The 16967-nt window shown below is 38.6% G+C and overlaps 1 protein-coding gene across 1 annotated transcript; it reads left to right on the forward strand.

The window, feature by feature from the left end:
• Positions 1 to 8193: 8193 nt before the first annotated feature.
• On the forward strand, positions 8194 to 15035 carry GKN2 (gastrokine 2). Its single transcript, XM_004316504.2, has 6 exons — positions 8194 to 8205; positions 10427 to 10480; positions 10920 to 11057; positions 12876 to 12986; positions 13629 to 13785; positions 14902 to 15035. The coding sequence occupies exons 1-6, from the start codon at positions 8194 to 8196 to the stop codon at positions 14982 to 14984; spliced, it is 555 nt and encodes a 184-aa protein (XP_004316552.1). The 3' UTR covers positions 14985 to 15035.
• Positions 15036 to 16967: the final 1932 nt, after the last annotated feature.

The raw sequence follows: 16967 nt of genomic DNA on the forward strand, positions 1-16967 counted from the left end.
GGTTTGCAATTTCTTAATAACTAACAAGATTGAATGTGTCTTATGAATAATAAATAGTGACCATACTATTAGATAACATTTATTGAGCACCTACTGTGTCAGCTACTCTTCTAAGTGCTTTCTATGTGTACCCTCATTTAATCTTCACAGTAACCCTGTGAGGAGCCATTTTATTACCCTTTCTTTAGAGATGAAGATATTAAGGAACAGAGAGGTTAAATAATTTGCCAAAGAATACACAGTGAGTAACTGGAAAACCTAGACAATTCAAATCCAGGCAAGATGTGTCAGGTATGGTTACCTCATAACCATCTCCTATTATTTCGTTCCCTCTAATCATATCTTTGTCCATTAAAGACATGTTACGTGTATTCATTTTATTCCCTTTATTCCCTGTGGATTTGTAAAACATTTCATAAGTTGAGAATATTATCATTTGTCCCTCATATATGTGGAAAATATTTCCCTCAGTTTTCAATTTGTTTTAAATGTTGCTTATTTTTTACACTTAATGAATATTATTTTCCTAATCAGGTTTATTGAAATATAATTTATAAATATCTAGAATGTTTATCCTTATTTCTATGAGTTTTGACAAATGCATGCAGTCATGAAACCACCAGCACAATCAATATAGAACATTGTCATTACCCCCCAAAATGTTCCTCGTGCCCTCTATAGGTGATCTTACCCCTCATTCCCAGCCCCTGCCAAACTCTCATCTGTTTTCTGTCCTTTTAGTTTTATCTTTCCAAAATGCCATATAAATTGAATCATGCAGTAGGTAGTCTTTTGATCTTGGCTGCTTTCACTCAGTATAATGCATTTGAGATTCATCTGAGCTGTGTGTCAGTGGTTGGTCCTTTTTATTTTTATTTTTTTGCTAAGTAGTATTTCATTATATAAATGTACCACATTTTACCTATCCAGTCACCAGCTGAAAGGCAACTGGGTTATTTCTTGTTTTTGGTGATTACAAATAAAGCCACTATAAATACTTATGTTCAGGTTCTAATGTATACATATATTTTCACTTCCCTTAGGTAAACACCCAGGAGTGAGATTTCTGGGTTATACAATGAGTATATTTAATTTTATGGGAGATTGCCAAATCGTTTTCCAAAGTGGTTGTAGTATCTTGCACACCTGCCCACAATGTATGATTGTTCCATTTGTTTCACATCTTTGACAACACTTGGACTTTTAAATTTTCTTTTCTTGTTGTTGTGGTGGTGGTTTTTCCATTCTAATAGAAGTATAATGGTTTTAATTTGCATTTCCCTAATTACCAATGATGCTGAGCATTGTTTTTTGTATGTATTTGCCATCCGTATATTTTCTTTGGTGAGCCATCTTGTCATATTTTTTGCCCATTTTAAAAATTGAAATGTATGTTTTATTATTAAATTTGAAAGTTCTATATATAGTATAGATAGAGTCTTTATCAGATATGTATTTTGCAATATTTTCTCTCAGTCTGAGGCTTTCCTTTTCATATTCTTAACAGTATCTTTGGAAGGGCAGAAATTTTAAACTTTATTGAAGTCCAATATATTAATTTTATTTCATGACTTCAAGTATGATGTTAGGTGAAATTTTTTTATACTTGACCTTTATTAGGATGAATAAATTCATTTTTAAAAATTTTATTGAGATATAATTGACATATATTAGTTTCAAGTGTACAGTTTTGCTTTAAAAGAACCAATTAATTACCTTTTACATTTTATACAGGTAGGTTTATGTATCTTTTCTCTTGTGGTTTATTCTAATACTTTTAGGCTTAGAAAACCTTTTTTCTTTTGCATTGCCAAAATCGGATCAAAGTTTATTGTATTTTCTTCTACTTTTTTCTTTCTTTTACATCATGTACATTGTTTGTATGTATTTAAAAAATTACTTTGGAATTAATCTTTCTTACATAAGATCTGTATTATCTTGCCCAAACAGCTATATCCTCATCCCAGGGCCATTTAGAGTTGGATTTTTTTTCCTTTCTAACATCAGTTTTGAGCCCTTTCTTGGGTATGGCAAAAAATGACATAGAAATGAATTCATAGGCTGACTGCACCATACCAAAGTAGAAGCGAGTGGGGGAGCAGGGGCAGGGATGTGTTAGGGCCTCAGTATGTGAATTTAGGGTCATTAAAGGAAAGACTTTAGGTGATTATGTAATGTAGAAACAATGGAGAATATAAACGTGTTTTTGCTGATAGAGATGGCCAATACAATTTGTATTTTGAATTATTACATCATTCTACTTGTGCCTCTCTTTTATTTTTTTGTTTTTTATTTAATTAATTTTTTAAATTGGAGTATAGTTGATTTACAATATTGTGTTAGTTTCAAGTGTACAGCAAAGTGAGTCAGTTATACATATACATATATCCACTCTTTTTTAGATTCTATTCCTATATAGGTCATTACAGCGTATTGAATAGTGTTCCCTGTGCTATACAGTAGGTTCTTATTACTTATGTATTTTATATGTAGTAGTGTGTATACGTCGATCCCAATCTCCCAACTTATCCCTCCCCTCCTTCACTCCTTAGTAACCGTAAGTTTGTTTTCTACATCTGTGACTCAATTTCTGTTTTGTAAATAGGTTCATTTGTACCCTTTTTTTAGATTCCACATATAAGTGGTATCATATGATATTTTTCTGTCTGACTTACTTTACTCAGTATGACAATCTCTAGGTCCATCCACGTCACTGCAAATTACTTGTGCCTCCCTTCTGATACTTAACATCTACTATATTTTTTAAATTATTATTTTTAATTGAAGTATAGTTGATTTACAATGTTGTGTTAGTTTCAGGTGTACAACAAAGTGTTTCATATGTGTATATATAATACACACACACATATATATATTCTTTTTCAGATTCTTTTCCCATATAGGTTATTACAAAATATTCAGTATAGTTCCCTGTACTATACAGTAAGTCCTTATTGGTTATCTATTTTATATATAGTATTGTGTATAACATCTACTATATATTTTAATAGTTATTTATGTTTATAATAACAAACTGAGAACAGATACTCATTGGGTCTGGTTTACTCTTCTATCCACTTCAGAATATGTTTATGGTGATTTTCACAAGGTAGGCTGTCATTAAGAGTAGAAGGAAGAAGAGAAATAAATGAAGGAAGGAGAAAGGAAGAAAGACAAAATGGATAAAGGTAATATGAAAGGAAAATAACATGGTGAAAGGCAGGGAGTCTAAGATATGGAGGGAAAGGACAGGAAAGTATAGTTGAATGGTTTGAGTGTCCTTTGTGGCAATTGAGTACATGAACATCTCTCTACTTCTATAAACACATCTTCTCTCCTTCATTTAGAGTAGTTCCCACTCATAGCACTTGGGGAAGTTAGTTTGGGAGAAGACTATAATAGTGAGTTAAACACCAAGCTAAGAGTCTTCAACTTCATCCTACAGTTGATGGAGAGTTTTAAAAATTCTTTGAACACAAGAGCAATTTAGGCAAAATGGTGCTTTTAGGTCTTGAATTAATTGGTTTTGAGGATGGAACAATGGAAAGCCTGGAAACAGGAAGACAGTTTTGGCCTTTTTTATGCCCAAAGACTGACTTCCTCTTTTTGGCACAGAGCTAAGTTTCATTTCCCTCACATCTGGATAGGGCCTGTGACTGGTTCTCACCAATGGATAATGCATGGATGTGGTCATTTTCATTCTGAAGAAGCTAAGAGCAGATGTTTTTTCTTCATGCTTTTGGTCTAAACTCTCAACTGCCAGATTGTTGATGCTAGGATAACCACGAAACTACATATTGAAAATGGGGAAGCCACGTAAAGAAGAAGATGGAAGCCACAAAAGTCATCCCTTGGAGGAGAGCCATCCACCATGAAGTCATCTGTGTTGGACTTTATGTGAATGAGAAATAAAAGTTTATGTTGTCAAATCACTGAGATTTAGGTGTTGCTTATTACAGCAGCTAGTGTAACCATTCTGATTAATTAAAGTCATTTTGACAGGGACAGTGTGTGGTGGTGAGGATGAGAAATGGAGTTTGAGCTCATGGATTGGAAAGAAAGACACAAATGGGCGAAGCATTACAGAGGAAAAATGGCAGAAGAAGGAAGGATGAATTCAAGGTAAGCCTAAACTCCTGGAGGAAATTGTTAGCAGAAATAACAATGTCCAGAAAAAAAGACTGTCTTGGGGGAAAGAATATAACAACTTTTATTTTAGATGTATTGAGTCTCATATATTATAGTATATCTAAATGTAAATGCCTGACGAATTAAAAAACGAGTTGCAGAAGTAAATTGTGTGCACATGTGTGCACGTGTGTGTGTGTGAGAGAGAGTGAGAGAGAAGAAAGAGAGAGAAAGAAAGATTGAAAAAATAGGGGATGTAGGTCTCATAATAAAAAGGTAATAGTGAAAATGGGTTCAAACTTACGTAAAGAAAGGCAACTAACAAAATCAGTATTTGGGAGTGGACTTACTATTTAGTATGAACAATAGAATAGCAAGGAAAAGTCTTATCTTTGCCACTAATTGTATCTAAAATGACCTTGGCCAAGTTTCTTAACCTGTTTGAGTCTTAGTTTCCTCAAGAGGGGTTTGGAAAGGACTTGAAACAGCTCTTCCAATTAGAATCACCCATGGGCATTTAAAAGTCCACATGGCTGTGCCCCTTTCTCAGACACATTGAATCAGAGTGTCCAAGGTGTGGGTAAGGCCAGCACGAGGCCCTTCCATGTTAGCTATTTCACACCCTCAGTGGGGAGCTGGGCAGCTTACTCTTGAATTTCATTTATAACAACTTTTACAAGCACAGTGTTTTATGCATCTAGTTGAAAAGTCTCACCCTTGAGTTGTGGGTAGGCCTATTTTCAAGTCTATCTTTTGGTCAAGAAGCTTTCTGGAACCAGAAGTCTCCTTGCTAATGCCTCCATCTCAGCAAGGCAATACGTTACACTTAGCAACAAATAAGAGAGGACAGATGGTACTTGTAATAGTTACCAGTGTGAACTCTGATGTCTGATTGCAGTCAAATCCCAACTCCTGCCCTTAAAAGTTGTGTACCATTGAAAAGTTACTTAATTTCTCTGGACCTTAGTTTTCCTACCTGTAAAATGAAAATGGTTAGAAATTAACACATAAGATTGTTATGAGGATCAAATGAATTAATATATGCAAAGTGCTCAGACAGTGCTAGAACACATTAAGTGCTCCGTAAAGGCTAACTATTGTCATTATTAGATCTATAGACTCAGAACTCCTGGGGACAGGAGACAAAGTAGAGGGTAGAGTATAACATCTCTGACTGTCCTAATATCTATAGGTATGATTCTGGGGGACTTTGGAGCCAGTTATGGGAGAAAATTTGCAGATGTACTACAAAAACTGTAATCCTTCTTGCTGTTGGTATCTTAGAAAGATTTAATAAGACACCACGTTTTACAATCTCCCCAGCTGAATAGCCAGGGTAGGGGAATTCCAGTGAAGTAGGGTAACCCCAAAATTGCCAAATGTCTGCTTTATAAAAGCCCTATTTTTTTAAATTGATTAATCAATTAATTTATTTTTGGCTGCGTTGGATCTTCATTGCTGTGCCCGGGCTTTCTCTAGTTGTGGCGAGCAGGGGCTACTCTTCATTGTGGTGTGCAGGCTTCTCATTGAGGTGGCTTCTCTTGTTGCGGAGCACGGGGTCTAGGTGCGTGGGCTTCAGTAGTTGTGGCTCATGGGCTCTAGAGTGCAGGCTCAGCAGTTGTGGCGCATGGACTCAGTAGTTGTGGCAGACGGGCTCGGTATTTGTGGCTCGTGGGCTCTAGAGTGTGGGCTCGGTAGTTGTGGCACACGGGCTTAGTTGCTCTGCGGCATATGGGATCTTCCTGGACCAGGGCTTGAACCCGTGTCCCCTGCACTGGCAGGTGGATTCTTTTTTCTTTCTTTTTTTTTTTTTTTGCGGTATGCAGGCCTCTCACTGTTGTGGTCTCTCCCGCTGCGGAGCACAGGCCCCGGACGCGCAGGCTCAGCGGCCATGGCTTACGGGCCCAGCCACTCCGCAGCATGTGGGATCTTCCCGGACTGGGGCACGAACCCGTGTCCCCTGCATCGGCAGGCGGACTCTCAACCACTGCGCCACCAGGGAAGCCCAGGCAGGCGGATTCTTAACCACTGTGCCACCAGGGAAGCCCCCATTGACTACTTTTATATTAAAAACCCTGAACCACACATATATACACATATATATTAAGCACAGAGACATAAATACATATTCAATATTTTTACAGCATTGGTGTTATAGGTAAACATGTGTTACGTGCTACTCTTTCTATGTTCTGTTACAGGTTCTTTGTACTACTGTTTAACATACCATATTTTAAGCATTTCCTGTGTCATACAATGAGCTTTAAAGCATCACACACATAACGGAACATAATAATATGTTTATGTGCCATAATGTAAATATAAGCATATCACTGGGAACTTAATTGTTTCCAGTTAATTGATATACATCTTTAAAAAATAAATACCATATACACTAAGTCACGTACTGCACCTCTGATTAATTTTTCTGATTGATTCTAATGGTAGAATTATTTCCTCAGGTAATGGTCATTTTTAGAGCTTATAAATATTGCAAATTGCTTTCTTTTATCAATTTTACATTCTCCCAAGCAATACATATTTCCCTTTTGATTTATGCTTATCCACATAGAGTAAATTTTTTTGCCCTGAAAATTGGATTCATATGAATATTTTCCAACTTGCCTTTTGTTTTTTTAATTTAATTTTTATTTTATATTAGACTATACTTGATTTACAATGTGGTGTTAGTTTCAGATATACAGCAAAGTGATTCAGTTATACATATACATATATCCATTCTTCCTCGGATTCTTTTCCCATATAGATTATGACAGAATATTGAGCAGTGTTCCCTGAGCTATACAGTAGATCCTTGCTGTTTATCTATTTTATACACAGTAGTTGTGTATATGTTAATCCCAAATGCCTAATTTATCCCTCCCTGCCATATTTCTCCTTTGGTCACCATAAGTTTGTAAAAGCCCAATTTGTACGCGGGCCTCTCAGTGTTGTGGCCTCTCCCGTTGCAGAGCACAGGCTTCGGACTTGCAGGCTCAGCGGCCATGGCTCGCAGGCCCAGCCGCTCCGCGGCATGTGGGATCTTCCCGGACCGGGGCACGAACCCGCGTCCCCTGCATCGGCAGGCGACTCTCAACCACTGCGCCACCAGGGAAGCCCAAAGCCCTATTTTTAAAAAGCTGCTGGACGTCATTCCAGCTGTAGAACAAGAGCATCATTTATGCTATTGCTTTGCTTACTGTAATAATTTTCAATATTGAACAATTCTGCCATTTACAGGTACTATTTGTTTTTGTATTTCCCTGCCTCTAAGTTCATGATTCCACCCTAATGTTAGTTAGCCATTTCTGATGTGGCGTTATAAAAATTACTCGAATTAAACTGTATTCTCTCTATTTTTTAATCTGAGGATTTCTCAGTGCATCTCAAGGTAACGAGAATTATATGTCATAGTTTTGATGGAGTTTTGGGCAAGGTTTAATGATACATTCGGTTAATGATGTTAATTGGGCAGAGAGATGTCTGAGCCTCGCTCCTCATGGATCTCTGGAAATTGGCACCAACTGTAAATGGGAGGAGAAATAAAGTCATAAAGCCTCAAATCAGGGCCCCAGACACTGTCCTTGCCCCTAGTCCCATATCCATCCTTTGGGTGGAAGAATTCAACAAACAAGGCAGGGCTGAAAAGGCATTGAGTGAGGGCTCAACTTAGGTCTTAAGGGTGGACTTTACCTTCAGGGGGGATTTAGGAATATTAGATATAAATGACGACAAGATGTTTGTGTAGAACAAGCATCTTGTAATATTTTTAAAGGGTGGACATCGAAATCTCAAATGTACCATAGAGCAGATAAGAGGGAATATTTACAGAGTAACCAAGTGGCAAATTTTTACTAGTGAATAATGAACTTTGCTGATATCAGGTTATGTGGTTGGGTCTCAATCCCGATAAAGGAGTTTGCTGGGGTGTGTTACTGATATGGACATGGCTCTTTCCAAAGTGATCATTCTGGAAAGAGATTTCCACACCTTAAAGCCAGTATAAAGGGGAGAAGTTGCATGGGCAGCCTCATTTGCTCCAGCAGCTTCTGCCTTTCAGGCAAAATGAAAATCCTTGTGAGTATTTGTTTATGTTTCTTTACACCCTTATGGTGGCTGCTTGCAGAGAATGCTCATATCTAATATGCCTTGGCTTTCAGGGGTCTCAGACAAACACTGCATGCTTCTAAACTTCTGTGATTGAATTAATGCTGTCTTTGGCAGGAATAATGTTGAATATTAATTTGTCCATATTTATTTGTCCATTATCTGTTTCTTGAGATGTTTACTAAAAAATTACAAAGAAAAAAATTGGAAATATCTAGGGAACTTTAATTTGTAATATTTTGGTAATAATTCCTTATTATGAACTTTGGAGGGAATGTAGGCATTTTAGGACAACTGTATTTACTATCTAAAGGAGAAGTAGTGGGCTTCGCTGGTGGCGCAGTGGTTGAGAGTCCGCCTGCCGATGCAGGGGACACGGGTTCGTGCCCCGGTCGGGGAAGATCCCACATGCTGCGGAGCGGCTGGGCCCGTGAGCCATGGCCGCTGAGCCTGCGCGTCCGGAGCCTGTGCTCCGCAATGGGAGAGGCCACAACAGTGAGAGGCCCGCGTAACACACACACACACACACACACCAAAAAAAAAAAAAAGGAGAAGTGGTGATTTTAAAATAATAATATCCATAATAATAATAATAATGGCAGCCGTCATTTCCCAAGTGTGTACTAGGCCCTATGCTAAACATTTGCATGAATCATTTCATCCATTCACTTAAGCAATTCTATGAGCTGTGTAGTATTGCCCCATTCTATAGGTGAGGAGACTGAGGCACAGAGGAATGTGATTTCCCCAGGCCAGTAAATGTGGGATTTAGTCTTGAAATTTCCCCATCTTAGGCTCCACTTACCAAGCAATCATGGCAAAGTAATCCTGCCATGACCACTGCAGCTGATCCCAGCCCTGATCCCATTCTCCCATAGCTCCACATTGCGGTACTCCATGGATGGTTAGTTGACTATGTTCTGATCCAGAATGGAACTCCTTCCCCCAGTCTCTATCCCTTATTCTCATTGAGCTATTGAAGGAGAAAGCAAAATAATACCTCCCCGTAAGGTGTTTAAGACTGTCAGCTTAAAGAGTCGCCTCTCCCAAGGTATTTTGATTTTTTTAGAGGATACCTAACCCTAAAACACAAACCTGGAACAGTGGTATATTAATCATGGTGTTGGGTGAGGGGTTACTTGGGGGCAGGGGACACTTCCTGAGCTCTCTCTAATCATACCACTAAGGTGGCTAGCCCTTCACCCACCTATTCAGACCTCTGTATTAGATCCATTAAACAGAATACATAGGAGTGTCAGAGGTTGTCCAGGAGTCCAGGTTGTCCCTATGCAAGTAGGCAGGTTGGACAGCTGCATATAGGTCCATGTTAGACATTCTACTCACAGTCACCAGCAGAAAAATGTTATTGGTGAGATGCAAAAGGAAGGAGGAAAATCCCACTGACAGGTCCTAAAAATATCTGTCTTCTCCTTCATCAGCAATTTCCATGGCCGTGCAGTACACTGTGATGTTCAGAAGAGAGAACACAAAACTGGGATCAGCATGTTGGGAGTCTCTCATATAACTGCAACAAAATGTCAGCAGTGCCTCCATGTCAGTCTCACGGTCTGCTGGCCTAACACTTGTCTGATGGTATCACTAAGGAGACTGTGGAGGTTTTCCTTGATGTCAGCCTCAAAAGTTAGTCATGCCTCCAAGCATCGGATTTTCATAGTTTGCCTTTAGGAATCGATTGTATCTCTATCACCCATGAATCCACTTAAATCTGTCTTACTCTCTCAATCTCAAGGAACTAAGTAATTTTTTTAACCAAAAAAACAAAACTTGACTCCTGTATACTAAAGCCAGTGTGAATACCACTAGGGTCCTCCCCTTAGTAAAATGAATCCTTCCTCACTGCTCACCTCCCCCAATTTTTTTTTTTTTTTTTTTTTTTCTGGCATAAGAACTATGATTTCTAGAAGGTTGTGTTGTTAGGAAGGGTTGGGAATTTGGTAACAAAGGTAGAACCTGTGTCTGAAAAATAGCATGAACCCAACAAATGCCTGTCAAATGAATGAATGTGTGTTTCACATTTTGGAAGTGGACTGTTGACCATCCATGACCTCCCACCAGTGTCTTAAGCATATGTTTTCTGTGATATTTGTGCTTGTCTTGTCCAATGTCACCTCATGTTCCCACCCTAAGTGACAGCCCTATTGTGAATAGATGTGACTGGTCGGTTTTTCAGGTGATATTTCTGGTGGCACTGGCCATCTTTGGGACACAATCTCATGGATATGAGGTGAGTTGGTTCACTATAGACTTTATATCTTAGAGATATTGGGAGAGGAAAAAGAAGATATGAGATAATGTGAAGGACAGTAGAGAGTCCACATGTCCTATGTGGGATGAAATTCCAGAAATAACCAATAACAGAAACAATGAGGTTGATTATTTCTTTCCAATCACAATACCTTAAAAAACATACCCCATTGCTTTAAAATGTGGTTAATTTCATTTCTCATGTAATACCATTGCTTTGCCCATATATAATGCAGTGAACTATGAGGAAGACCTTTGCATTCTAATTTTAGCATGGGCTTTTGGTCTGGGATGGCAGTGGAGATGTTTCAAGGTTCAATCTCTTGTTTGAAGCAATAGAAGGCTTTACTTTGCAGGGAGGGCTGCCTTTCCAATGCACATAGTTTACGAAAAAACCATTATGTCTTTTGTCAATCTAGGTTTATAACATCATCAGCCCAACTGACAATGATAGCCCTATTCAGGAGACAATGACAATTGACAATGAAAAAAATACCGCCGTGATTAACATCCATGCAGGATCATGCTCCTCTACCACGATTTTTGACTATAAACATGTAAGCAGCAATATTTTATATTCTTCAAGAATGCACTTCTAAAGCGTGGAGGGGCAGCCATTTATTGTGCATTTGAATTCCAGGATCTATCCTTGCAATTTTTTCACAATATCCTTCCTTCTGCTTTTCCCCTTAAATAATCAAGCAATTGATTAAAAACCAATCAAACAAAACCATTTCTAATTAAAAAATGTGATGAGACAGGAAGCATACAAATTCGCTTGACCTTTTCAGGTGGAAAGCACAATCATATTGGCTAACTACAGGCTCAGAAAGTGCCTGGAAGAGTGACTAAAACCCAAGGCCAGGCATGGCACACAGGCTCTCAAAAATATTCGTCAAATGACTGAATGAATGAAGTAGGGCTTCTTATACAAAAAAATTATACAGACAGAGAACAATAATGCAGCAAACAGTCACAAAGTAGCAGAAATCCAGAACAACTCTACACAGTTGACTATGTATATGCAGTAAATCATACTGCTTCTGGAAGAATGAAAATATCTAAACTAAAAACATTAAACTATTTCCAAGTTTCAGTTACTGGTATTAACAATAAATCTCAGGAAACTTATTCTGTCCTTGATTCATTTATTCTTTTGTTTGTTTTCCATTTGTTCCACCTGGGTGATGAGCCCGCTTTCACCTATGGAGAGAGCTATGCACTGTGGATATAAGTAGTCTGGAGTCCGTTGCACTGGACATTCGAACGTGACTTTCTTCTCCTTTTCTTATAGAAACCTCCTCACTCCCTCTGCCCCACTGGTAGTGGGAGTTCCACGACACATCTGAAAGCATAGAGTCTTTGAAAGATATGCTTTACAAGGAAGTTGTGCTGAAATTCTTTTTAAGCAGATGTCAGGGAAATCACAAAAGTATCTTTCAAAAAAATAGCGTGAGGATAGGTGAGAATTTGGTTAAAACCTCTTCCACTATCATCAGGTTCAGCCTTAGTCAATTTTTGGATTTTAAGGACTGGAAATTTGTGAGAACTGAAAAATAGGAACTAGAAAGATTTGTAATATTTGCACTCTTATAGGGTGTATAATTATTTGGAACTATGTACAGAAAATTCCACTCTGTATGAAGATTCCAGAAGGTTCCTTTTGGCTCCAAGGACCTCACCCTCCATTGTTCTTCCTATCCCAACTTCCTCCAACCCATCCTAATCCAGTCTTAGGTGGAGAAAAGATAGAAGATGGTAAAGGAGGGGAGGGGAGAATCAATGAAAATGTATGTGTGGTGGGTGTGCAGGGTGTGGGTATGTTGAGGAGAGCTTCTAAAGCATCACTGTCCAGTAGAACTTTCTGCAATGGTAGAAAGGCTCTATATCTGCATTTTCCAATAGGGAAGCTACTAGCCACTTGCGGCTACTCAGCACTTGAAATGTGTGATGGAGGAAATACATTTTAAATTTTATTTAATTTGAATTTAAATTTATATGGCCACGTGTGACTGGTAGCTAACATATTGGAAAGCACAGTTCTAAAGAATACCGTATTTACTCCAAATTGAGGAAGAGGCAGAACAAAATCAATAGAAAGAGACAGAGAGCGGCTTCTTCTCAAGCTTTCAAACCCCAAACTGTAGACCCAAAACATGAAAAGTGGGGCACACATCGTGGGTTTACACAAATTCAGAGATAGAAATGACAAGTGAAAAAGTAAAACGACTATGTAAAAGAAGTCGAATGGATAGAACTGATTGCAGCCTGAAAATATCACTACGCATGCTCAAGGCTTTCTGCAAGGCCCATCCTCACCAAGCTCAGAACCCAGGGAACTGGGAGGGGCAGTAACTGCGCTCTTGCTGCTTCAGGGCTACATCGCCTCCAGGGTGCTCTCCCGAAGAGCCTGCTACATCTTGAAGATGAACCATAAGGCCATCCCTGCTCTGGACCAACTCCAACGGTACATCTTTGAGGGGCAGGTAAGTCTGGGGTAACCCTTAGTATTCCCTGTTCTTGAGCCAGGGAATACTGGTGCCCATAGAGAAATGAAGAGGGTAAGGGGAGAAGATCATAATATCATACCTTATTGTGGCTATGGTACCCTCCACATTAAAGCATCTTCACATTTATTGATTTTAGAGCAGGAATAAATCTCTTAGCTTGAGCTCCACCCTACAGCCCCCAATACAAAAACTTACAATAAATTCCAGTGTCTTTGTAGAAAGGACTAAACATTCTCTTCTCAGAGCAAGGCTTTAAGAAATAGTGATGGGCAGAAAAAATGAGTGATGATATCCAATGACACAATGGTGCAAAGAAATACAGCATAGTGAGAATAAACAAACACCGTGTGAGGCTAGGAATCTGAGATTTATTTCTCCTTTTGTGTCTTTTCATCGGGCACAGGATTCACCCTCTCTGGGTTTCATTGTCACCAGCTGCAAAATAACATTGGTAATAATGAGGTTTCTCTACAGACCAAGTGGTCAAAAAGAGATGATATCTTGAGATTCCTGACCACCTCCTGTTTAATAATTCAAAAGAGAAAAAGTCACAATTTAGAATAAGTTACACCGGATTATGTCAATTTATTTCATCCTATTCCACTCCTACTGATCTAGGCTTTGAACAACATGTTCTCCGACAAATACATCTGGGTCAAGTATAACCCACTGCAGTCTCTGATCACAGATGTGGATTGGTTCCTGTTTGGATCACCCATCAGGCAGCTCTGCGAACATATCCCCTTGTACAAAGGGGAAGTGGCTGAAAAGACACGTGAGTACCAATAAATCATTCCTTCACCAGATATTTTCTGACAGCTCCAATATGTCAGCCACTCTTCCAGGTGCTGTGTGAATACAAATAAACATGAAACATGACTCAGTTTGGTTTACTTTGGGAATTAAATATCTACCATGTGTGGAAATAGTGCTAAATGTTAGGGAGAGACAGAAATGAAACAACTCTGCCTCCAAGGAACACATAGTCTGATGGAGAAGTTAGTGACTTAAGACAGAAGATGGAATAAAAAAGATTCATGAGGACACATGAAAAGCTATTGGATTCTCTAAAGTACAGCATGGTAACTCTGGTTAATAATATGATATTGCATACTTGAAAGTTGCTGAGAGTAAATATTAAGCATTCTTACCACACACACACACACACACACACACACACACACACAAGTTACATATGTTAACTACACAAGGTGTTGGATGTGCTATCTTGAGCTTTTACAATGTACATGTATATCAAATTATCATGTTGTACACTTTACATATATACAGATATACTTGTCAATTATTTCTCAAAAACGTTTAAAAATAGTCTCAGGATCTAAGATAAAATTGGTCCAAGAAAGAGCAGGCAAAGTGGACTGACAGGGAATAAAAACTGATTCATGCAGGTAACATACGTCACTGCAGTCATTACTGGTATTTTTACACAAAATTGCTAAGTATGGCAGAGTGACAGAGTGAAAGAAAAGCTGGATCACAGATGACAAAGGTAACAAGAGAAATTCCCCAGAGTAGTGGAAGGTAAAGAAGAAAAGAATTAGCATTTATTACCTATCTATTGCCCAGAAAAAATTAAGATATTTTTACTTTTCATAAGGTCATTAGTACTTATAAGTAAAGGCATGCAGGCATGCCATTAATGCAGAATGTCATAGCATTAATCGAGTTGAGCCAGAGAGCACTTCTGGGAATTGTCAGTATATTTAAGCTAATATATTATTATTCTTTGCAATACAAGTATAGCTAAAATCTTGGGGAACATGAAATTACATGTACACCCCCTAGTCAAGACATCTACAAAAGGGCATTGGTTTGCTGAATTCTAGTAATTTCTTAATTCTCTTTCTTTAAAATTTTCTCCCCTTTTCAGATGATACTTGTGCTGAAGGCTGTGCAAAGGCTGGGCTCCTGGGCATCTTGGGAATTTCCATCTGTGCAGACCTTCACATTTAAGGCATCAGCCCACTGGTTTCATCTTTTCAGAGAAATACACGTTTCCACTCAACGGCCAAATTAAATTCTTTGTCAACGTCCCAACAAATTTTGAGATTCAGTAGTAAAACATAAGTACAATATTTATAGATATCTGGGTGTTTTCTTTTCTTGTAAGTAGCAAAGGGAAGCCAAACAATGTTTATGTCAATATATAGAAGGAAAGAAATTGCCAGGATTTCAAGTAAAGTACATAGTGTGAAAATTCCCAGGTAATATATGTGAGTCACATACAGTCTGGTCAGCTATGTACAAGTCTTCAGTTTTGCATTTGACACTTAGACCAGCTGCCCATCTGTCCAACCAACACACTGGGCAGCCTAGGTAGAGCAGGGGCTCAGGTGGCATTGACCTTCACCTAGTGAAGGGGATGGATTATTTATACCCTTATCAGACAACTTGACTGCTCAGGTGAAGAAAACTGTGCCCTCTGACAAAGCACCCAGCTTTGAGAGCCATTCACATACCTTTTAGCTCATCAGAGCAGTAGACTCAAACTTCATAAACACTATCATGATATATTTCATCCCAGAGTGAGGAGAGAGAGATAGAGAGGAACACACGTCACCCAGAGAAAGATGCCCATTACTGAAAATCTTTACAGGAGCGAGGCCCTAACTGGGAATGTCAAGTCAATATATAGAAGGAAAACAATTTTTAATATTTCAAATAAGTTGCATAATGTGGGGAAATTCCCAGATCCTATGGTTGGTTATCATATGGAGTAGTCAGCGAGTGCAAGGTCAGAGCAAAGAGGAACTACTTTAACAAGAATTTCTGTCTTCATCAACTGTTCCTATTCCTAACACTATACATCTACTCCTTAATAACCGTCAGTACTGGGCTAGGTATGCTGGCAAAACTACAATAGTAAAGAAAGTTAAAATAACTGAGCTAAATTCTGTTGGGGGTGGCTGCAATTTATTGTCTCATCTCAGCCATAGAAGGATAGGGATATTCTGGTCTTGGTTGGGTAGTTAGAACTAGACGCTTGAAGGTGGCCAGACTATATTTTTCCACTCTAAACTCTCTTTCTCTCTACATGTCTCCCTCAGGATCTGACACTGGCTTTCTCCATGGTGGTAAAACCAACATCACTCTGAGCCCCAAGGTCCCCATCTTCCTTGTGTCATCATCAGAAAGGAAATGGACTCTTAGTTCTAATTTCAGATTAGCTTTAATTAAAAAATCTCTGGAAAGGAGCCTCACTGAATCATGTGGGTACACGTTCTTACTCCTCTGGCTGGGGCTGGTGGGAGTGGGGTAGGGGAAGTGTTGTGATTGGCAACTTTCTTTGGAATTTACTGCTTAGAACTGTGTTATCCTTATTAGTTTTTATAATATTATTACCATTTTAAAAGCAGAAAATTTAAAAAGTGAAACTCAAAACAGAACTTTGAGTTCTGCTTTTTCCTACCTCTGCTTTCCTTAAATCAGCTGACCCTGCTCAGTTCTGGTGTCATGATGAATACCTATTACAAGAAGCAGGTGGAATAGGCCAGGCACATGCCTAAGAGGAGTGAGTCCAAATGTAAGCTAAAAGGAAGCTGGGGCTCCATTAAACCTTCTCCAGAAAGGAGCCCTTTCTTAAGGGTTGGGGAGGGAAGATATTAATTCTGTTTTTGTTTTTGTTTGCCTCAAGGTATTTCTAGTTTCTCTTTTGACTTCTCTTTGACCCAATGGTTAAGAATGTGTGGTTTAATTTCCATGTACTTGTGAGTTTTTGTGTTTTCCTTTTATTATTGCCTTCTAGTTTTATTGCACTGTGGTTGGAAAAGATTGGGAAAGATACCTGGAATGATTCCAATCTTCTTAAATTTGTTAAGACTTGTTTTGTGGACTAACATATGATCTATCCTGGAGAATAGAATAGCATAGAATCCTGTTCCCTGTGCGCTTGAGGAGAATGTGTATTCTGCAGCTGGTGGATGGAATGTTCTGTAT

Source organism: Tursiops truncatus, chromosome 14 (genome assembly GCF_011762595.2).
Source record: "Tursiops truncatus isolate mTurTru1 chromosome 14, mTurTru1.mat.Y, whole genome shotgun sequence".
In the NCBI taxonomy this organism is placed as follows: domain Eukaryota; kingdom Metazoa; phylum Chordata; class Mammalia; order Artiodactyla; family Delphinidae; genus Tursiops; species Tursiops truncatus.